Source organism: Leptidea sinapis, chromosome 32, assembly GCF_905404315.1.
Source record: "Leptidea sinapis chromosome 32, ilLepSina1.1, whole genome shotgun sequence".
NCBI classification, from domain to species: Eukaryota; Metazoa; Arthropoda; class Insecta; order Lepidoptera; family Pieridae; genus Leptidea; species Leptidea sinapis.
The window spans coordinates 11,252,468-11,277,033 of NC_066296.1; the positions used below are offsets into that span (position 1 = coordinate 11,252,468).

Sequence of the window (24,566 nt, forward strand, 5' to 3'; positions counted from 1 at the left end):
GATACAACCTTAGCTGGCCTATCTGGAAGTCGCTCAATCACCTCAGTGCAGGAGTGGGGAAATCTAGGGCAAACTTAACGAGGTGGGGCGTCATCTCTGGACATGACACGGTGTGCATCTGCGGTCATCCGAGACAGACTGTTGCGCACGTGCCCAACCTGCTCGAACGAGGGGCTACACGAGGCTACTATTACTACGAGCTTTCGCGATTGCGGCTTTTTGGGCTGCCCGTATTTGTGTTTAACGTCGAATCGATAAGAAGAAGACCGTAAAACTACTGGATTTTCGACGAGTTGAATAATGAAATCGCTGTTAATGAGATTTAGGTCACTACACTCGAAGGCTCTGAATTTCTGAACAATGTTGCTATATTTGTTTTGAATAGCGTATTACTGGAGCACAGTATGTTACAAGTAACCCTCACCAGTATTATTCATGTGCAATCAATAAAATAAGTAATTATAGTGTTAAGCCTTATAGTGCAGAAACTTTGAAAACCCAGAAAAATAGAAATGCCTCAGGCGTAAGAAGAACGTACGCAAACTTGGCAGAACTTATTCTGATGTTTGGCTTATTGCATAACAACAAGTTTAATTATATTCCTCTCATGAACTAACCTGGCGGTGATCATTCCATCCCTAAGGTTTGTTATGAGTATTTAGGTAATATAATGATCCTGTATACTATACAAACAGCTAACATTTTTTTTAAACATAAATCTCTACACAATAAGTATAACAGATTATCACAAAGTAACACTGTCACAATTAAACTTGAAAATTATTTTATCTATATTTCACCCTACAACTAACATATTAATTATAAAATGCGGATGTGTTTCAAAATTGTTTCCGAGTGACATACAAATTGGTGTATACAACGATCTGACATATTGCTAACTCGAACGCTCTACATGATAAGGGGTTTGGTAATTTTGGTCTCAATACATTAAAACAAAGAGGCACTGTATATTATATACTTTTCCTTACTTTAGCTTTTCAGCTATATATCTATTTTTAGTTCACTATATTTTCTAGAAAAACAAACTTTAATAATTAATTTATATATAATTAATTAAGTTTAAAAGTTTAATTTTCAAACTAAACTTTAATATTATGATTTCCAACGGTAAGTTTTTTATGTCAATTCAATTTTTATAAATATTATATTTATTTTCTTCTTCGACACCATCAAAGATAGGCGCGAAATTACCGTGTACTAACTTTATAACAGCGTAATAAACGGTGGTCTCATGCCGTTGCCATATGGCAACGTGAGCAGACAGGAAGTTTAAAAAATTTTGGCGGTTTGAATTGAATTAATTCTGTTTTTGACTTTTATAGGTATTTTTTTTAATTTTTCTGTCATAATTATATAATTATTGTATGTCAAAAGTCTTGTTCGCATTATGAAAAATACATATTGAGTATAGAACTGTACTACAATAGCTTTATTGTTAATGTTTTGCTTCTCCATAAAATAATAATAGCAACATTAGTAAGTTCGCGTTCTATATATAGAACGTCATTGGTTCGCGTGCAACACAACGTTATAAAAAATATGTGACAGTTAAATGGTGTCAACAAAGTAAATTATCCATTAAAATGAATAGTTAAGCAATCTATGTGCAGTCATTGATAGATTGACAGGTTAGAGATGACGGCTAAAATCTGATGACGTTTTAAGCATCTCATTGGTTTCAAACTTAGCCGGATTATACTTCGTCGCTTAGAATATTAGGCAGTCCCGTCTCTTATTACGTAGTACTTAAACCTTCTTTGCTTTATATAATATTTATCGTAAGAGAAAACAAGTATTACTTGTATTCTTCTGTCTTTCCGTAAAATATGATATCGTGAAACAAGAAAATTAGGATAACTTAATTAACGACTTCCGTCAAGGCAATAATTTTATTCCAGCAAGTTCGAAACATCTCCAGACTTATATACGTATTGTTTACAACTTTTCTGGTAACATCACATATCTACAAACTAAGAAGACAGAAGAAACGAAGTTTGAGAAGGATAAAATATATTGTTGAGGTTAGATATTAATTATATTTCAAACGGAAAAATGGAAAATGATGAAGCAAACGTCCATGTACATCTGCAACACCAGGGTTGAAGCGATGGTTTGGTGGACTTTAACTTGGGAGTATGCTCTTGTTTTGAAGAGCCATAAGTCGAATGGGATCAGGGAAAACTGTGGCCGGTAATTAATTCCACAAAGTGGCTGTGCGTGGCAAAAACTTCTCGCGTAACGAGCGAATTTTGCGTTTTGATGAAATATGTATCAACGCAACATCTGAATTCCATCACATTATTTGAGCCGTGATAAATGTGGTAGGAGATGCAGAGAGAACCCACATCGACGCAATGCCAAAGAATCAAGCCGATCGGAGGTAACTTGATCGTCGTTGATTCGAGCCGCTCTTCGTTGTATACGGTAAAATGGAAGAAGCTGGTACTGGAGAGCAGCCGCCCAGAGGTGGCCCACTATAAAAACCACTCTTGTCGTATCACCGCTCTTCGACAACACTTTCCTTACAGCCTCGCCTCGTATCAGAATACTGGGTCTCGAAATCTCGAGCGATTGTCAATTTCACGGCCATCTGGAGAGCAAAGCCTAATAGGCTGTCATCTCTGATCTGGCATACCCAAGTATCAGCTCGATCCATTTGACCGCATGCAACGCAGAGCAGCTCGAATCGTCGTGGACCCAGTGCTCTGTGAACGGCTGGATCACTTGGCGTTGCGTAGAGACGTCGCTACATTGTATGTCTTCTACCGCATTTATCACGAGGAGTGTTCCGAAGAGCTGTTTCACCTGAATACTGTCGCCGAATTCCACCTTCGCACGACACGCCACAAGTTAGGATATTATCCCCACCATCTGGATGTGTGGCGGTCCTCCACAGTGCGGTTTTCAAGGAGCTTACTTCCACGTACTACAAAGATATGGAATGAGCTTCCTTGTGCGCTGTTTCCGGGACGATACGACATGGGTACCTTCCTTAAAGGCCGGCAACACGTCAGTGATTCCTCTGGTGTAGCAAGAGAATGTGGGCGGTGGTGATCACATAACACTAGGTGACTTGTACGCTCGTTTGTCCTCCTTTTCCATAAAAAAAGGATCAATAAATCTAAAATAAAATGACCCTTTATTTGTCTACTTTAGTGAAGGGTATTTGACTTGGAAATAGTACACAAGCGAGTTAGTCGTGTGACATTCTGTAAGTATCTAAGCAGAAACTCTTCAAGTATTCCCAAGACGTTAGACGCAAATAACTTCTAAAGTTCGTCAAAGGGTTCGATCTAAATATATACCCGAGTCCTTACACGAGATATAACACTAATTACAGGTTGATTCGTTGTGACAAAATTGTATCGTTCTGACCTGAGTGAAGCTTATTTTAAAGTGAAAAGTTCTTAAACCACATTAAGCTCTTTTACAACAGGCAAAATGCACTGAACTTGCGTGATTGTTAGGCTTAGATACGTATGGATCTGTATCATGTATAAGAGCTTAAAGCATAAAATTTCCGTTTTATACTAAAACATTCTAACACTTTTTTGAAAGATGGAGTTAATTTATTTAACCAAGTATTTACGCCATCTTACGGGCATATACGCTTTTGCGGTAGAACTCTGGGGACTTGGTCCCAACAATTCTGTGAAAGCTTTTTATCTAGAGAAGAAAATATTTACCAAGTAAAAAAATTGTATTTTATTTGATTAACGCGAGTGTTACATATTTATATTTATATATACAGTAGAACTGTTAGTACAGTATTCACCCGAAGCAGAGCTGCCACGCCACCTATTAATTCTGCAAAGCATTTGTGTACTTCTATTTGATAAAGGCCGATATTATTAAGAAGATTCATATGACAAAACAAAAGTGCAATTTTGTTTCATATACATAGATGACAGTGAGCAATCGAGCGCAGTTATACGGTGAATTGTGTGGTTTTTGTTGGTTAAAAAATCACAAGAATTTATTTATTCAAATAATGCTGCTTTGGTGTCCAGAAAATAAAATTCCCTATACATTGATGTAAATCTTATTCCAAGATAATTGACCAGTTTGGAGCTAGCTCGACATAGGTAAAAATTAAGGTAAAAAGAGTCACATTCAGAATATTTTCTTTAATATTTAAAAAAATTCTATAATTAAGAATCCATCAACTAGTTTTTAAATATATTTTTTTTCATTAAAAATATAAAAATAAAATTTTGTTTTTATTTGTTTATACAATAATAGTTAATGATATTCTTAACAGAGATTTTAAAAACATTGATTATAAATGTTTTTTATTGCTGATTTCACGCGCCAACAAGTAGGTATGCACGTACCTTTAATAAAACTATTAACTTTATCAAGATTGTTTAAGAGAAAAATGTTATTAATAATTTAACCTTCTACAACTTTTTTTTTACAATTTCTTTTTGGAATCAAATTTACAAAATATGAATCGGAGCATGTAAGTAATTAAAAATACTTTTTTATCGGTGTCGATGTCGAAAATAATTTTAAAGGAATTTAGAGTAAGCCTCTGTTCTGAGCTATGAACGCACATCAACACAAACTGTCATGCAAATCGCGAGTGTTAAGACGTAGCTTGTCACGCACACTAGAGTATTAAACCTGGCCTGTTTTCATCGTTTGTCTAACAGCAACAGACTATGTAGACATAAATTATCTAAGATTATTATGATGATTACAATCTTAATAAAAATTAGTACTTGCTAATTTCAATGGATTTATACTTTTACTGCAAATATTAAGTGATTGCAAGTTTCACTTCTTTCGTGTGAACACTATTTATTACACACCCATTTTTTTCATGATTCATTTCACATTCCGATTAATTAAGAAGCAAGATCTGTAAGAGAAATATAAGCAACCGGAAAAAAAATTAATTCTTTATTCGATAAAGAAATGACAGCGGATCATTTACATTATTTATGATACTTTTTATAGATACAATCCTGTATTTCTTTATGTTTGGAAGGTTTACATTGGTTTAGCTACTAATCGTTATTACTTTCAACTTATTGCCGTATATTGAAAAGGTCGGAAGCAAAAATATATACTTATTTGAGAATCTCTAAATAATTATACCGGAAATTTAAATAAAATTCGACTTTAATTTATTTCTTTAAATTTTTCTATTATTGACTGCCTATAACCAAGCTGATATAGCACGAACAGCTCTATTTGCCTCTTGCTGCCAGACAAACGATGAAAACAGGTCAGGTTTATTACTACACTTGCAATATGAATTTCGCTTTATGTTAGTGTGCATGCTTTGTTCAAAATAGATGTATACGGTCAACCTTGATGTTTTCACAGTTGTCACAGTCTTATCTATACGTATAAATGATCTAACGGCCGTTTCCGATATACTATCTACAGATAAAGATAAATTATTACTTTCTACCTCTACTTCTTTCAGTAATTTGAAGCTGTCCCGATATATCCGATAAGTCATTCTTGTCGCCTTATATTGGGACGCGTGAATTGTAATTCAATAAAAATTTGGTATATTGGGACAGCTTCAGATCATTGACAGCTAATTACTGACAGTAGAAGGTAGCAATTTATCTCTATCTGTAGATAGTATATTGGGAACGGCCGTTAATAATTTGATTACTTGTCACATAAATACTCAAATAACAAGTCTACTAAACAGATGTTAACTATATATCAGCTCAGCAGCTATTCGGTAATACAGTAAAAAGCTAAGTTATTCTCAATATTCACGAGAATATATCCCGGTTTCCCGTGCTCTGAATAGTAATTGTCATATTATGTTGTTTTCAATATTTATAACTTCATTACTTAGGTGGAATATTTTTATAGGCTTTTTTGTACCTCCTTGGTTTCGTAAAACATTGATCAAACCCTATTTTAAGCAATGAACATTAAAGTTATTTTTTTCAGTTTAGTTTATATGTATTTTTGGTTATATTAATGTACTTTTGCATTTGCAATGAAACAAAAGCATTAAAATAGTATGTACTGAAAATAGGGTCGCTGACTATACAATGCGAATTTTCCTAAATTTCTGTCCAAATTTCTGTCTGTCTAAATTTTATAAAATGTCCTGGAACCTAGAGTTAAAAATACTTTAAAAATAATATTTGAATTTATTGCTCTATCGAATTATTATAATATCTGAATATATAAATATAGACTACCTCTAATGACGAAATCGGCAATCCGTTGAAAAATTATTGAATATTTTTTTTAAAATATAATAAGGATATTGTCTCTGTCTATACGTTGCATAACCTCATAAAAATTTCAGGACTTCTAGAATACAAACTTTTTGATTCGGCATCATTTTGGCCATCCTCTCAAAATCATTTTTAGTTAGGCCAAAGAAGTATAACTTCCTTAAAGCTACTATTCTACGTTTGTAAAAAAAACATTATTCTAAAAACCTTGCAACGATGGCTTTGACAATTACTAATGATTAAATAACAAATACGGCTGCACGAGCTTGAACCCTTTGCTTGTGAAAAAAATTATCAATGTCGCTAAGGTCAGAAAATTTGAGAAACCAACTTCACCCTGTTACTTTTATGTCACAGTGATGCGCGCGTATCTTAAAATTTCAGTCTCATAACTTTTTTCATAACGCACCTAAAGAAGTATAACTTCAAAAAAAGTATACTTTGAAAGCCGTTAAAGGAGCTATCAAACTATAACAAAAAGAAAAAGCATCTTGCTACTTTTTCACGCCTTGGCGTGTCGTGATGCTATTAGCCAGAATCTAAAGCTTTCCACCTGGACAAATACCCTGTCCACAGGTTTTCATAACTTACCTTTACCAGTGCGCGGCTTCGTTGCCTTATTAAGACGCCTGGTATTGTGAAATGATCATCGTTTAGGGCATTATTTAAAAAAATATATATTTTAGGGTATGGTATGTAATCTCCAATCTGAACGTTTAAATTTTTTGTAAAACGTAAAATACCATGTAATAAAAATTATTGCAATGAAGCTGTCTTCAACTTTAAATTTGCTACTGCTTCTAAGCTACTGGTGATATTTTTATCGCTCTAACATGAGAGAATAGCTATGTTATTTCTCTAAAAAGCGAACGTTTTAAAAGTTAAAGAAAACATATAAATTTGATAAAAGGGACTTTATACTATACTAGCTGACCCGGCAAACGTTGTTTTGCCATATAAAGTATAATTCACGCGATAGTTTTATAAATAATATATAGCTTATGTGTTATTCTTGTATGTAAGCTATATTATTGTAAAGTTTCATCAAAATCCATTCTGTAGTTTTTGCGTTAAAGAAGTTCAAACATACATCCAGACATACAAACTTTCACATTTATAATATTAATAGGATTCATTATAAACGGCCGTCCGCGGGTCGGTGTGCGGGCGACGGGAGGCAGTGAGCCGCTGACTCTTTTTTTTTTTGAGAGGAGGAAATACTGTTACGTATTTACGTATTTTAGCCGCTGACTTTCACACGAATTATATTTGTTTGGAATTGGTGTGCCCGTGTGTTAGAGTGGATACGAGAAATAGGGAATAGAAATTACAAGTAAAGCGAATATGAAAATCTAATAACCTTTATGTTCAAGTAAACCACCTTATTCTTTGAAATATATTTATTACTTCATGACGCTACATCGCTACATTACTCGTAAATCATAATATTACAAAATATACAGTATATCTAATCTAGGTACAACATACATCCAACAAGTTGAGGAATCTTTAATAAAATGTACTTGTGTTAAAATACTAAAATAATACTTACTAGCCTCATTTCATATTCACATGGGGTGACGCTATTAGATTATTAATGGGTATTAAAAGTGATAATAATATCAGACCAGAAAATAGAACAATATTACTTAACTCTGACGTGTCCGTTCGGTGCAGCAGCCTTGAGCCAAATGTGACTAAGCACCACTGCGCTGCACCAACGAAACTTTAGTAGACTTAGGTTGGCAATCCTAGCTCGAACAGCCAATCAGGAACAAGTTCTTATTGGCTGTATTGACTTTAAAATACAATCGAGCTACTTTTTAGTTTTAAGATGTCCAAACATAACTCTTTTAACTTTGAATTATTTACATTAGGTTTTATTCAGTGTTATTAGACTGTGAAAACTGACGTTGGCAGTAAACCTCTATTTTACGTAATGCACGTAAACTAACACATAGTTCTTTACAAATCGCGAATATAAGACGTAGCTTGTCACGCACACTAAAGTTATAAGCCTGGCCTGATTTCATCGGTTGTCTAGCAGCACGACACATTATCTAGACGTATAAATTATCTAAGTTCCTATATTTCAAAGTGACAAGCGCAATTGCAATGCCGTTCAGATTTTTGGATTCTTCAAAAATACTGGGTCACTACATTATAATGATCATGGAGTATCACTACCATCTGATGAACCTCTGGGTCGTGCCGTCATTTTTGCTCATAAAGAAACTTAAGTCACAATATTAAACTTAGACTTCATTTTTAAAATATGTATATTTAACGTTCTTGTTACCAAGAATCTCCATCAAAGTATAAAAATTATATATATGTTGCACATCATATTGTCAAATCCTCTTTTATTCAATTTTCCCTAAGTGCTTGCACGAGATGTTAGTTATTTGATTTCTGCGTAATTTTAAAATATTTACCCTTGCATCCTTTTGAATTTCTTCTTTTTTCTTTTTAGTTTTAAATTCTTTTTGTTCTTTTGTTATCCTAACACAGACCAGATGAATAACATCTCTAAAGAGAAAAGGAAAGCGAATCTATTGTTACTGTAACCAATTTTTATTGACAGGTCGTAAACAAAGCCACGCTTGGAGTTAGCTCTAATTTTGAATATTAAACTAGCTAATCACTTGCTAAAACACACAATTAAATTAAAATTGGTTTCGCATTGTCGGGCTGCCGGGTCGAAAATATAACCTCTTAATAATTTTATTTATTTATTGCACTGAGAACTATCAAATATAATAAATAGTAGACACAACATTACTATACTAAATACATATTTTAAAATCTAAAATCTACAAATTTTGGAGAGCAATATAAATTTGTTTATTAAAATTAAGAAAATTTTAAAAGAAGATATCAATTTTTTCAACTATGTTAAAAATAGTATTATATGATTGTAACATAAGCTGTAGGGGAGAGTTTAAGCCATAATAACTATGATGGAATTTAATGTGCATGGGGGAAAAAGTACTAAGCCGACAATTGAAGGCAGGCACATGCAAACCAATTTGTGATAAAAGCATAGGACAGTCCAAATCATAGCTAAAATGTTTATGTTAACACAGCAATTGAAATAATAACATGCATGTTTGATTTTTACAGAAAATTTGTTATTTAATTGAGGAAGTATTTATCACTCCAGTTCATTTTGAACATAATAAATTCAAATATTTTTATTCAAAATAAGATGTGACATAACTTATTGAAAGTCAAATACTACTCATTCCAAAATGAATTCCTCAGACCTAAGAAGAACGGGCGCAACACACTCAGCGGGTTTTTGTACAATTAAACTTATTATTAAACAGCTCGAGGGCGGTCAGTCCATTCCCAATCATTAAGAAAGTCATTTATGTTATAGTAACCTTTACCACACAAACACTTTTTAACAATTCTTTTGAATAACGTAATACAACATAATATATAATATATAAAATAATTAAACAGGGGTTTTATATGTAAGGTTTTCTTATAGTAGAATATTGCCACCACAACGTTTTTTATGGCAAAATTACAAGTTAACAGTGGTGTTGTGTTATGGCTTAGTTAGTGTAAATAACCGAAACATGTAGATATCTTGGATCTATCGCCCTACGGTTTACCTCAATTCGCCGTAGGCATTACATTTCCAATCCCATTTGTTCGAGTTCAAATGTTTTTATGCAAAGAAGGATTTACCACGAACATTTAAAAACTTTACACCTGATATGGACAGATGCGAGAGACTCATAATGCCTCTTATTTTAAGATCCAATAGCATTGCAATTAAAATAAATCATTAACCTTAGCCTTGTGGCGATTGCTCCATTCCCAAATTGTTGTATAATTTACCCTTCCGTTCCGGGAAACTCTGATCGCGCGGTATGCCTCAGATCAGAATTAAAGCTATTGAAACAAGCTATAGCATGACCAAAATAAACCATCTTACAAACAGAATAAGGGTCAAATATATTTTAATCTTGTAACACTGATTATATTTTGTACGTTTTCTTAGAATCTGTTGCCGGAGCGCCTTTGCCCATCAAAACTCTTACTAACTCGACTTAACCAAGTAGTAGGCATAACAAGTTTATATTTGTTTCTGGGCAGGTGATACGGCTTACTGTAAGTAGCGACGTGCGTCTCTTACCATTATAGAAAAATATTTCAACTATAAACTGGTTATCTATAATATTCAGATTATTTACACGTGACTAAATAAATAACACTCTTAATAATCAATAAAACTTAAATAATCTATCAAGCCATTAAAATTATTGATTTCCAAATAATTATACATATAAGATCTTGGTCGGCATAGTGCAACGTTACCTCTCTGTATGGCCAAACTTATCCTGTGTCAGAGGTATGTATCTGACTTTGGGTCACCTGTCAAAGCGGTAATCGCCTGGTTAACTTTGTTATGAGTTTTTGTACCAACGAACCCCAAAGACCAACGTCTCCACCCCAAAGGAAACAAATATGAATCCATCACCTAGTAATGCATATTTCCTCCACTTTAGATTTCCGGCAGTATTAATTAATTTAATTATTGGTTATTAAGTAAGAAATTCATTACTTGAAAATTCGATTGTAGTGAAATGTATTATTATTTTCAGTTGTTCGGTGAATTGGCACGAGCAATCCATGAACACACTCACATACATACTGTTCTTGTTCGCGATGGGACAGATCGTCCCACTTGCGGTCATCATCTTCAGTTACGTCAACATCATCAAGACCATGAAGAGGGTGAGTGGATTTTCTTTTCACTTCGGATGATGCGAATAGGGTGGTGTCATCGGCATAGCGGAGGTTCGATAAAAATATCAAGGTTGCATAAAGATAGGTGGAGTCAAAAGACTCTTTATGCCACCGTCCCAGTTTTCTAGCGTTTGTCGCATTATCTGTTCTCCGTATATGTTGAATAGGATAGGGGAGATCACGCATCCCTGTCGAACACCTTCTTGGAACTTAAATGTGCTCGATGTGACGTCCTCAACCTTAACTGTGCTATACCCTGACTCATAGAGGCTGCGTATTAGCATAACAAGATGCGCTGGAACACCTGACATTGAGAGTACATGCTACAGTCCTTCCCATTTTACACAGTCAAAAGCCTTCTGGTAGTCAACAAAGGAAATGAAGGTCAGCGGGTATGTTCTCGTAGCATTTTTCTACTATTAGTCGCAGATTCAGGATTTGATCTCTCGTTCCTCTGCCCTTTACAAAACCTGCTTGTTCCGAGCCGTTTTTATGAAGAGGGAGTATAGACGAGTGTGTCCAGTCCGATGGCCAGTGTCCAGTTTGCCATACTGCGTTGCAGATGTTGTGCAGTTGGGTTATTCCGTCAGGTCCCAGGGCCTTTAGAACCTCCGCTGTGATGCAATCTGGTCCCGGGGCCTTGTTGTTTTTCTGTTTCCGGATGGCATTTTCAATTTCCGTACGGAGTATTGATGGTTCTGCATCAATTGGTGTTGCGGGTGCCACTGCAGCTCGGTTTGACTGGTTCTGATAAAGTTCTTCGCAAAACTCCCTCCATCTTTCAGCGACGTTCGTGACTTCATGGATTGTTTTTCCATCCTTGTCGTCTATTACCAATGACGAAGGCTTGAATCTACGGGTTATTTCCTTGATCTTTTTAAAAAGATCCCCTGCCTGGTATTTCTCGGCATGGTCTTCAATTTCAGAGCATATGTTCTCGAGGTATTGGTTCTTGTCTCTCCTACACTGTCGTTGAATCCGTATATTGAGTTCACTATATTGCTCCTCATATGTGGAAGACTTTCCGCCTTTTTTTCCTTACGCAATACTCAATTTTCTTCCATGTCTCGTCTGATGTCCAGTCTTTTCTCAGTTTAGTTTGAGTTGTCATAGTGTCAAGAACATTGATGACTCTTGTTTTGATAGTTTCCCATTGATCGTTAGGGTTAGTTTCCGTTGTGTCTGGCAGTAGTTCAGGTTCAAGCTTGTTCTGGAAGTGTTCATGTTCAGGTTTTGATGGTCTAATGAAACGTTTAGGTTTCTTGCGACAGATTTTAAGCCGCAAGCGTATATCCGCTACTAAGAGCTGGTGGTCAGAGCCGCAGTCAGCACCCGGGAAGGTTCTGGTGTTAGTGATTGAGGACTTCCATCGGTTTGGAATGGTGATGGAGTCGATCTGATTCCGATATCAGTCACCAGGGGAGATCCAAGTATAGAGACGGCGTTTGTGATGCTTAAAGCAAGTGTTGATGACTACCAAGCCTTGGCTCACGCAGAAATCTATAAATTTTTCTCCCCTTTGTTCCTTATAGCAAGTCCATGTTTACGGATTATGTGGCAAATATGATCATCGTGCTCAGTGTTTCCAACCTTAGCATTCCAGTCTCCTTGAACTATGAGCATTTCACGCTTATAGATACCGTCTATGGTCTTTTGTAGTATCCCGTAAAGGTCATCAATGTCTTCCTGTGATGAATTTGACGTTGGGGCATAGACTTGAACGATGTTAAGAGGGAGTGGTTTGCAATCTATTCTGATAGTCATTATGCGATCGTTTATTGTGTTATAGCCAGTAACGTGATGGGCCAGTTTATGGGGAACTAAAATTCCGACGCCATTCTTGCTTTCGGATTCGTGGCCCGAGAAGAAAAGCGAGTTTCCGTTTGACGTTTTGTAATGACATCTTCCCTTTATGTGTGTTTCTCAGAGCCCCAAGAGCATATGTTGGTATTCTGACATTTCTTTCTCGATAACTTCGAATTTTCCAGGTTTTAAAAGTCCTCTCACATTCCAAGTACCTATTCTGCGGTTCGAGCGCATGGATGGTTTTGTTTTTCCTTCAGTAGCATTAACTGCTTTGGTAGCCCGATGGTTCACCGCCGAAGATTCTTCAGTAGCATATTTAACACCCATCGATCCGGGGTATCGATGAGCGCCGGGGTTTGGCCGGATCGTCCGACGTTGTTTCTTTCATATCTGTGACTTGCTTCATGGAGTTCTCTTGGGAGTTTAAGCGTAGTGGGTTACTAATACCTTCTACGTCGGTTCTTTTTGGAGTCATTTAGTCTCCATGGCTACCGTGGCCTATGTTTGATTAGGTTATTTAACCGCCGCCTACTACTCGGCGTTAACTTGTTTTACGACTATGTTCTTCGATGTTGTAGGGTACGCTGTTCATAGCCAACCCTCCTCCTTTCACAAGCCGGGCTTGGGACCGTCTACGGCGGAGTTAAAGTTACCGAAGAGGATTAAAATTTTTAATTATAAATTAATACCTTTATATAGAAATACATACGCAATGGGCGGTCTTATCGCTTGAAAAGATCTGTTTCAAAATGTTACAAAATACAACAACTCTGAAATATGAGAAAGTCAAAAAATATTTGTAATCAGACAAATACTATGAACAACTGACCTCTAAACAGTGAAGACATTAATAATATGTCTCAATAATTATTTTCGGACATTAATCTTCATTTCCGGACATTCACAACACAAAATGGACTTGAGACATTAATTGAGCAATAATTTAAGGCGTATACTAAACCAATTTGCACTAGGGTTGCGAAATTTATTACTTTAATTATATAACCCTCTCTTAGTTGGAATTTGGTATGTATATAATACATAATAACTGATCAAATATATTATATATATGAGCGGACTAGAATCAGTTATCAAAGTTACCTGTTGATTATTTGACGTATGAGTATTTTTGTTGCATCACTTTACATATGATGTAATTGAAATGATTTGTAAAACGGTGTAAATGTTAATGATGAATTAAAAGAGTGGCAATGAGTTTATTGCTTCTTCTTCTTCTTCTGATTTATTAAATTGGAGAAGAAGAAATCAATAGAAAGAGGAAAGGGTTAGGGTTGCCAAGCGATCACACAGCGTATTTAAATTGTTTTGCTTCTTGCCGTAGGTATATGTGTTTGTTAGAGAGGATATCTACTGTATCGTTTTGTAGGGACTTGTCTACACTCTGGCTGTGAGATGGTGAGGACCGCGTCGGCATATATACGTGCATCTTCAGGTCCCATAGTAGTAAGGAAGAAACGGATCGTCTAATGGATCTGTGTTCAATCGGCAATCAGCGACTACACCAGTGGGAGGCTCCTTAGCACAGGATGCTGGCTAGATTATGGGTACCACAACGGCGCCTATTTCTGCCGTGAAGCAGTAATGTGTAAACATTATTGTGTTTCGGTCTGAAGGGCGCCGTAGCTACTGAAATTACTGGGCAAATGAGACTTAACATCTTGTATCAAGGTAATGAGCGCAATTGTAGTGCCGCTCAGAATATTTGGGTTTTTCAATAAGCCTGAGTGGCACTGCATTGTAATGGGCAAGGCCTCTCTGTTATCATCAGTCAAACTTCCTGCTCTTCTCGTTCCTTCTTTTCATTAAATAAACCGACAGATATACTGAAATTATAGACTTCATAGAGGTGATAAATAAAAACACATATTTTCTAATTTATATATTTGATCTGTCTAGATGGCTCAGAAGAGGTCCCAGTTTGGTGTAAAATGATATTGACAAGTGATATCTAGCCGTCAGAGCTATAAGCCTGGGTGGGCATTGGAAATAATGACCTAGTTATTACTTGGCCTGTAGCATATCTAATATACTACTATACGCTCTTTAAACCCTATAACTTATATAAAAATATGTGTACAATAAGAAATTTTTATTAATTAATATATTTTTTATTTCAACAGAGAAGATGTGCTGCTCGTCCAGTTATTCAGGTTAGTAGTTAACTAGGAACCAGTAAGTAGTGTTCAGAAGAACCACAGTTGACGGATATATATCCGTATATTATATTACGATACGGATATATATCCGTATCGTAATATAATATCGACAGCACACGACATTTGGTATAAAAAGACAGTTGTAATACGAGTTTTCATAGATAATAAACATACAAAATACTCTTCCTCTTCTTAACAATGCATTACTAAAACGTCATTCAGCATTATCCCCAAAATATTTAAAATTTCAATAGCAGTAGAATGTATGTGAAGTATTAACTCGTAAGTCTTACCTATTTTCACATCAATAACCTTTTGGTTAAATTTAAGTTTAGCAGGAGAAACACTAGGCTTCTTTTGCCATATTGAGACTATGTGCATACAAAGTGCTACTTAGAAGTCAGAAATCAGAAAATTTTACGTGTTTCCTAATCCGTGTTTTATATTAAAAATTTACTAACAACTGAAAGGAAATGTATTATTTTCAAAGTCAAAGTTCTTTATTTGCCAGAAACATACACAAGTAAAGTTGTTACAAATTTAAGAGTAGGCAGGACATGTTTCGTATTGACAAACATGCAAATACTATGATCACATTAAATTGAAACTATCATTACGTATAGCAAGAATACTGGCAGCATTTCCGCGTTGAATAGCTAGGCTGATCTGTAGAACGAAATAGCTGCCAGCGCTTGGGTTTCCAGTAGACCTATTTAGGCGCTACCTAGATACTTTGAACATTCTCTGGGCCCCACGGGCCAAGTGTCTCGACACCAAATGGCACAAAGACGAAAGACTCACTGAGAACAATATATTTGCGACGTTTGCTGTGTATGGCAGTCGAAGGAGCAGCCCAGCCCAACTGGAGTAACTTGGACATGAGAAGGAGTCATAGGGTCGACGCAATTCACTAGGGTGATTCCATCAAGACGGTTGCCATTGCGGCGAGTAATACCATTTGGTTCTAAAAAAGCTACTATATTAAATAATACTAGCTAAATTCCTGCTGCCAAAATCAAATCCTTTAAACATAAAACAAATTGTCTTTAACACAACCTACGTAACACCAACAAGGCTTCTTTGCACAGAGTAACAGAGCTGCACCTTTTATTCTGCCGCTAACCAGTAGTGTCCTCCTCCTATTTGTAGGTATTTCAATTTGAAGTGTGCCGTAGCTAGTGAAATGACTGAACTAAAACTTCTAGTTATTGGCTCGCCTTATTTTCGTTCTACACGTTCACCGCCTCCCTTGTATGCACACTGCTTTCATAATAATTTAAGTAATTGCCTATGTAATACTATAGAAAAAGTTAATTTTGTAACATACTTAGGTGTTAAAGTAGATACTAATTTCTGCTGGTTCCACCATCTTGACTTTATTTGTAGCAAATTAAGAATTCTACTAGGAAAATTTTACCACCTTAGTTTAAGAATACCCATTAGTATCCTAAAGTGCTTATACTTTTCTTTGGTGGAATCCATAGTTGATTATGCGCTTGATAGCTATGGGCTTACTTTTAAAACATATATCGATAGACTCGAATCATTTCAAATGCGATTTTTAAAATTTCTCGTCACCAAAAAAGTTAAAAATAATTGAAATAATGATTATAGAAAATTATTTAAAATATGTAAAGTATTGCCAGTAAGCTAAAAACATAAGTACTTATTAGCCATTAACAATCATGGCAATCAAGAACATAACCAATTGGGTTATGATATGCACAACCACGATACTCGGTTGATGTCCGCTGGTAAGTTCGAGGTTCGTAGAATCAATAACTACTACGGAGATAGAACATTGAAAAAACGCCTACCTTATCTATTAAACAGCTTGCCTGAGGACATCCGACTAGAAACCAGTAAAAGAAAATTTAAAACTAAACTTAAGAAATATTTATTTTCAACGCTGCCTTAAAATTAAAATTAGATTTTTTACTATATTTTTATCAATATTTGTTAATTACACTTGTATAAAATCAATGTTCTAATAAGCATTAATGTATTACAAGAGACTTGATCCTGCAGACAAACTGTCCAAACAGTTTTTCGGGACTATGGTGACAGAGATTAATAGTATAAATAAATAATAATAAAGAGTCTTTACATCATCGTATTACGAGCGCAGTTGTGACACCGCAGTTAGAATTTATGGTTTTACAAGAATTCAGTGGGAGGCTCCTTTGCACTGGATGCCGGCTAGATTATGGGTACCACAACGGCGCCTACGCAGCAGAAGCAGTAAAGTGTAAGCATTTTGTGTTTCGGTCTAAAGGGCGCCGTAGCTAGTGAAATTACCGGACAAATGAGACTTAACATCTTAAATCTCAAGGTGACGTGGCCGTATCAATTACCACCAGCTGAACGTCCTGCTCGTCTCGTCCCTTTTTTTCATAAAAAAAAAGAATCCTGAGCGGCACCGGGTAGAGGGTATTACCATCAGAAGAGCATCTTATTCGTCATAACTTTTCCTCATATATGTATAAAGAAAGTAATTTATGCAAGTAATGTTTGTCGGCAGAATTCACAAAGACTTGGAAAAGTAAGTCGAGCTGAAGCCAGAGCAACTGCGATGGTGTTCGTTATGATAATTGCCTTCACAGTTGCCTGGACACCATACTCTGTATTCGCTTTGATGGAGCAGTTCGCCGCGAAGGGTATTGTAAGTTCCATCTCAATATTTTTTAAAAATATAAAAGCTTAAACTAGAAATGTCAGTATGAAAATCAATACGGCCACGCTTTTTTATATATTTATAAATCCATTTTATCAATATAAAGTACTTCTTAAGAAGGGAGAATATTTTGACATGACAACCACAGTTTACTCTTTTATCAGTGAGAGACTCCTTTGCACAGGGTGCTGGCTAGATTATGACCACAATGGCGCTTATTTAGCCGTGAAGTCGAGTACCTTCACGGCAGTAACGTAATGTAAATATGTAATGTGTAAATATTACTGACTTTCGATCTGAAGGGCGCCGTAGCGAGTGAAATTACTGGGCACATAAAACTTAATATCTTACGTCTCAAGGAGACGAGCGGAATTGTAGTGCCACTCAGAATTTTTGGGTTTCTCAAGAGTGATATTTGTAATGGGCAGGGCGTATCAATAACCGTCCTGCTCGTCCCGTCCCTTATTTTCATAAAAAAAAAGCTTTGTTTAATATCATATAAGTCATAACATGACTTTTTGTCTGTTTTTTAAACAGTGACAAGTACAGTACACGACCGATTAACATCTTTAAAGGTTATGTAACGGGTCAGTTTTGGACACCATTGTTTAAATAGTTCAATTGTTTAAGAATCTAATTTTAGCCCCAATTTCCTAATTCCTGTTGGAATACTAGCGACCAATAATAACTAATTAAATGACACTTGACTATTTGACGTTTGAGTATGTTTTGTTGCATCACTGTAATTGAAATGATTTGTAAAACGATGACAATATCTTGATTTGAAAGAGCGACAATGAGTTTCTTGCTACTTCTTCTCATTAGCTCAACCCTTTATGAAGTAGCGGTAGATACGATAAGAATAATTATTTTTTTGACATTCATAAGTGCTATTTCCGTGACCTACATGAATAAAGTGATTTTGATATCATTTTATTTAACTTTACTGCTGTACCTGAACGACTTCTGTTTCTTTTCGTTCTTAATCAATAAACACTCTAAGGTACTATAGTCGAATTCGTTACTAGTAATCATTGTTATTTTAGATCACACCTGGTGCAGGAGTTATTCCTGCTTTGGTTGCCAAGAGCTCAATTTGCTACGATCCACTCATTTACGTGGGCATGAACACTCAGGTAAGTAATCAAATATAATAAATCGAAATACCAGTGGGAGGCTCCTTTGCACAGGATGCTGGCTAGATTATGGGTACCACAACGGCGCCTATTTCTGCCGTGAAGCAGTAATGTGTAAGCATCACTGTGTTTCGGTCTGAAGGGCGCCGTAGCTAGTAAAATTACCTGGCAAATGAGACTTAACATTTTATGTCTCAATGTCTCAAGGTGATGAGCGCAGTTGTAGTGCCATTCAGAATTTTTGGGGTTTTTCAAGAATCCTGAGCGGCATTGCATTGTAATGGGTAGGGCGTATCAATTACAATCAGCTGAACGTCATGCTCGTCCTGTCCCTTATTTTCATAAAAAAATATGGATAGTTTTTTGACATTGAAGAATGATCATCGTCCCATTTGTTACAATATCATCACCATCATCTATGTAGGCATCAGGCAATGTAGATTATACAACGACGTTAATTCAAAAATTTCAGAAATCGATAATATTTTCAACGATAATTCAAAGGAAATAATTTTAAAAATTCTCGCACATCAAGCTTAAACTCTGACGTTCTTTTCCCACGTAGTATGTCCTATATCCGTTACCATTGAATGATGTGATTATCTTTTATTGTATCTTGCATAAGCTTATATAAATGTGTAATATTATATGTAACATATCTATCTATTAACACCGTCTGCATTCCACGATCTGTACGGCAGGCCTTTATTGTAATCCACTTAAAATATTACCATGAAACCAAATTGTAGTTATTTCTTAGTCTTGTCTAAACCTAGTTAAATTATATTGTTACAGTTTCGTCAGTCGATCAGAAAGATATTTGGCATGAATCCAAAAAAAGGTTCTCATTCTGGTAATTTCTACAATAATTCAGGCAAATCTCGTGGACATAAGCTGTCAACATTCAATGAAATAACAATACGCTATCAGACATCAGACAGTAGTAACTTAACGAGCATGCCAAAAAAGTTAAAAGAAAGAACTATTAGCACCGAAGATTCAGATATGTCGACTAATGATACTAATCGTCAGTCAAACAAGATGGTATACGATTTAGGGACGATACAGGAGTGCAAGACAATTTCAGACATAGAAAGATCTGCAGATATTAATGGCGATGAGTATAATGCTAATAATAAAAATAAAATAACGGATAACTCACCAATACTTACAATTGACGATGAAACTTTGTTTTTTAATAAAAGAAAGAAAATTATCAAAAATACTGAGGACGATGATGACAATGATACTTTGAGCTCAAACTCTAGTGATTATCAGCTCAAGGGATCCAATTTGAAACAAAGTTATTCGTTTGAATTAGTCAAGATACCGGAAGTGGTGAAAATGAGGAAATATTCAGTGGAAACTAAAATAGAATCCAATTTATCAAAGGGTTTTAAAGAGAAAATAGTTAGGAAATATCTCGACAAAAATCGAGCAGACGTGTGATACGTAGCTAGATAAATATTGAAATAATAGGGAACAATGGTAGCACAATTATAAAATATTAATTTAATATATGAATATCTTAAAATGGTATAAAGGTGTAAAGAATATGGTTATGTATTTTTCATAGGAATGATCTGTGATAAAAGATGTCAGTGCCAATTTGAGATGTGTTTAGTATTTTTCTATCATAACGAATTTATATAATATTGTTATGTAAATAAAGTGTATGTACTAAAAGTTATATAAAAGGGAATATGAAGAGGCACCTATCGACTTTTTCTTATAATAACAAAGACCTGAGTCCTGAGCCCAACCTTTAATCAGTTTGAAAACTCGGAAAAATGTGGATTTCTATTTCCCGTTATAATCTTATTTATTGAAGTGCAATCACGTATAAGGTAACTGCTGCTTTATGCGAATGCATTTCATATGCATAAAATTTTTCCCTTTGTAGGTACTGTTTTTATGAGGATCAATTAACTATTAGGTGCTTTTTACTGTCGATAAAGCACACGCTGTGGAAGCATGTTTCGTTTTAATATGATACATAGCTACATATTAACATAATATAATATGCAGGGACACTCAGTAGGAACATGTCATTAATATTGTTTTATACAATATTTTTTTGGTTATTTATAAGAGCATTGTTGAAATGTAGCCGATTTTGTGTGAACAATCTAAGATGTTTCGAAATTTGGAACGCATTAATTATGTAAAATGGATTTTTATTTTGATATTAATTAAACCACTACTTAAACATAAATATCAAATAAAAAAATGAGTATTTTTTTTTACCTTAAAGCTTTTATTGAAAATAAATATTTTAATTATTTAGACAATACACTAAATGTTTGTTTTATTTTGTGGATGTTTTTTATGTATTAGAATAATTAAATCGCTTCGTAAGAAATATAGCATTGTATTTACTAAAAGTGAATTTATTTATCAAATCTACAAGTAAGTGCGGAAAATTTTACGTTATGAGAGACTTAAAACTACATATCAAATAATAAACGCAGTAACCTATCAATAAAAAGTATGTAGGTCTGTTATATTGTAAATATTAATAATTAGAAATAACTTACACATTTATTACCAGATTGCATTTCAATATATTATTCATGTGTTCATCTTAGACTCATCATTAATTAGGTGCTTGGTAAAATTTTGCTATAGGAATGTAATTCCATAAAAATGTTAATATTGTACCACTTCACGCAGTATTTGTATATTTATAAGTGTATTTTACATAATTTTTATTACTCACAAGCTGACCCGATAGACCTTGTTCTGTACATAATAAATATTAAAAAAAAACTACGTTCAGAAAAACCGACTTCAAAAAAAATAACAAATTAATAAAAATTTAATTTAATACACCTCTTCTGCAAATCTTACACCTTTAATATTAATAAAATACTATTACTTGTATGTACTATCTATTTATAGGCTTTAAGTCTATAATATATATAGAAAAAGTTACAAATACATAAAAATTCAAATTGGTTATTCATATTAAACTATTCGTTCAATTTGCTTTCTGAACGATGGGGTACACATCAACGGACAAACAAAATTGTTGTTTTTATTTAATTCCGAGTATTTTCATATTTATTCACCTTTTAAACCTTCTCTGGACTTCCACAAATAATTCAAAACCAAAATTAGCAAATTCAGTCCAGCCGTTCTCGAGTTTTAGCGAGACTAACGACCAGCAATTCACGTTTAAATATATAAATTTCCACTAAAATGACTATTACTGTAATTTTGAAATTAGAATAAAATTATCTTACATTTTCTATACGTCTAAATAGACTCCGAAAGCTGTGAAAACGTTGAAAAAAATGAGGTTAACCAACACAATGTGACATACAAGTCGTTAGTGTAAGATGTAGCTTGTCACACTCACTAAAGTAATAAACCTGGCTTGTTTCCATCAGTTGTCGAGCAGCAAGACGATCCATATAGACGTATAAATTATCTAAGATAATACACGGACTAGTAAAAAAATAAGGACTCCGTCTCTCCTTACATAACAGTGTAGCACCAAAACAAGCCGATTTACGTGTAAATACATAGCCCCACACTTACACTACTACAGGCCGATAGGCGGCCATTATGAGAATTGTCATCGCCTGTGACAGATCAGTTTGCGTCTCAACAAAATATTTTAAAAAAGCCGTCGTGCGTTGTGAAAAAGTGTAAAAACGATACTATATAAGTATTTGTGGCCATATATAATCATTTAAGGAAGAAAAATTGTGTAACTAGTATCCCCCGTAACCGCACACACACTAGCATAACGGTGCATCACTGCGCGGAGTCCTTCTTTTTTTACTCATCCGTGAGATAATAATGATTGAGTGACTAAGGTTCAGTTTACTTCAATTTAAAAGTTACACAATTATTAGGTACATTTTCTCATCGAAAATATGCTTTTTCCAACATTATTATTTTGCCAATGGGATATATATATACAGATATGAGAATACTTAAAAATATAGATTCAAGAATACTTTTCCCATTTCGCTTAGCAAAAAAAAGTCAATTTAATATCCGTGTACTTTGTCATTACTTTTAAATTTAATTGAATTATTTTAAGTGTTTATTATATATTAAAAAAATGGTATATGTGTTTCGATCATGTTTGATTTGATTCATAATTCAATCATTAATTAGTCTATTGTTGGTGAAATTAACTCATTGTTTATTTCATTTTTAAGATCATAGATAATATTTAAATATTATTTTTATGCTAAGCGTATTTATTAGGGTAAGAAACGACACTTTTTCGTTTTTTATTTTCGACTCCTCATTTTACTCTTAATAAATCTAAAAAAAATTGATAAATGTACAAGTCAGTATCAAATTATTTTTATCCTTTGTAACAAATTGTGAGCTTGATTATTACCAAACATTACAACAATTCTCTCTATTCATTACAATAAGACTCTGTCAGAAACTATGTTTGATAATTCTAATTTGTATAATTCTTCGAAAGCTTCGTATAATATAATTCATATTAAAACTTTTGGAATAGCTTATAAATTTCTTTACATTACTTTCACATTGAAAGCGCTTAAAAATATATATAAACTAACTACAGAAATTCTGAGAAGCGACAGTTGCAGTTTTTTGCTATTTTCAAAGTGGCATTATCTTAATGAGCTTCTAAAAGCACGAACACGAAATTATTATTTAAGAAAGAAAAGTATTATATCATTACTTACTTACTTTCCTTAAACCTATGGATTAACTATAGATTTCAGAATTGGTCACTAAAATACGGTTAATAACAACTTTGCTGACTCTAAAGCTGAACCTTGGCAAAAAAGAAAATATATAAATAAAAATTATTCGTTTTAAATATGATTTTAAAATGATTTTATAAATTCAAAATCTTAACTTCTCATTACGGTCACAATATAAACATTTACACACATCTATATATTATATTAAAGAGAATGTATGTGCGTATGTATGTTCACCTAATACTCGAGGGGTGACATTACCACTCCGACCTAAGTTAGTGCCGGAACTGTTACGCTGGTGGCAGTGATTTTTATCTATTGACCTAAACGTTGAATTGCTGAATTTTTTAGGTGAAGCGATTGTAATTAGGTCATATTTAGGTCAAAACAAATATAGGACAGCCATTTAAATAGATTAAAGACCAATTAGACCAAAGCGCCAGCAAATCTGTAGGCTTAGTTTTGAATGATTTTTAAGCAATTAGTAACTATTGGTATAAAATAGTTACGTACGTCACACTAAAGTTTTGCGTAAATTCGACCTCTCTCAAATTCAGCAAACCATCGCCTCACGGTGCTCAAGCAAGGTGCTTCTCTCCCAAAAGCATTCTGAAGACGAGTGGCACAGTCTTGCGGAGAGAGAGAACTTTTAAAAACATAAAAAAACATCGCTCTAAAATCTTTTCGACTAAATTCCATTTTTGTTGCGTATGTAGAAAGAACTTTGATGTGTGATAAAAACAATTGACAATGATTTCCCGCCAATTGTATTTTTTATAACTAAGAAGGTTGCAATGTTTCAAAAATATGACATTTGAAATTGAAATAGTTCCGACTAACTAGAAGTGCAACACATTTAGTGTGCCACATGTATTAGAATCAACCAAGTATTACATCTGAGCGCATCCTTCAAACAAACAACAATAATTTATATTATGTATTACTTCAATAGATTATGTCTCTATTTCAGTTGCATCTAATTCCGTCCCAAGCTTTTCCCCTCCTTCTATATACCCCGAATGGGTAGCCCTGAAGATGTACAAAATATATAAGTTTATTCAATT

The 24,566-nt window shown here is 34.4% G+C and overlaps 1 protein-coding gene across 1 annotated transcript in view; it reads left to right on the forward strand.

The window, feature by feature from the left end:
* LOC126974333 (parapinopsin-like) overlaps window positions 1-20,248 on the forward strand; it is a 99,093-nt gene extending 78,845 nt beyond the window's left edge. The window contains exons 5-8 of the mRNA XM_050821790.1: window positions 10,862-10,994; window positions 17,511-17,651; window positions 18,710-18,799; window positions 19,595-20,248. Of these exons, the coding sequence (XP_050677747.1) occupies window positions 10,862-10,994; window positions 17,511-17,651; window positions 18,710-18,799; window positions 19,595-20,248 (1,018 nt within the window). The remainder of the gene's footprint in view (window positions 1-10,861; window positions 10,995-17,510; window positions 17,652-18,709; window positions 18,800-19,594) is intronic.
* Window positions 20,249-24,566: the final 4,318 nt, after the last annotated feature.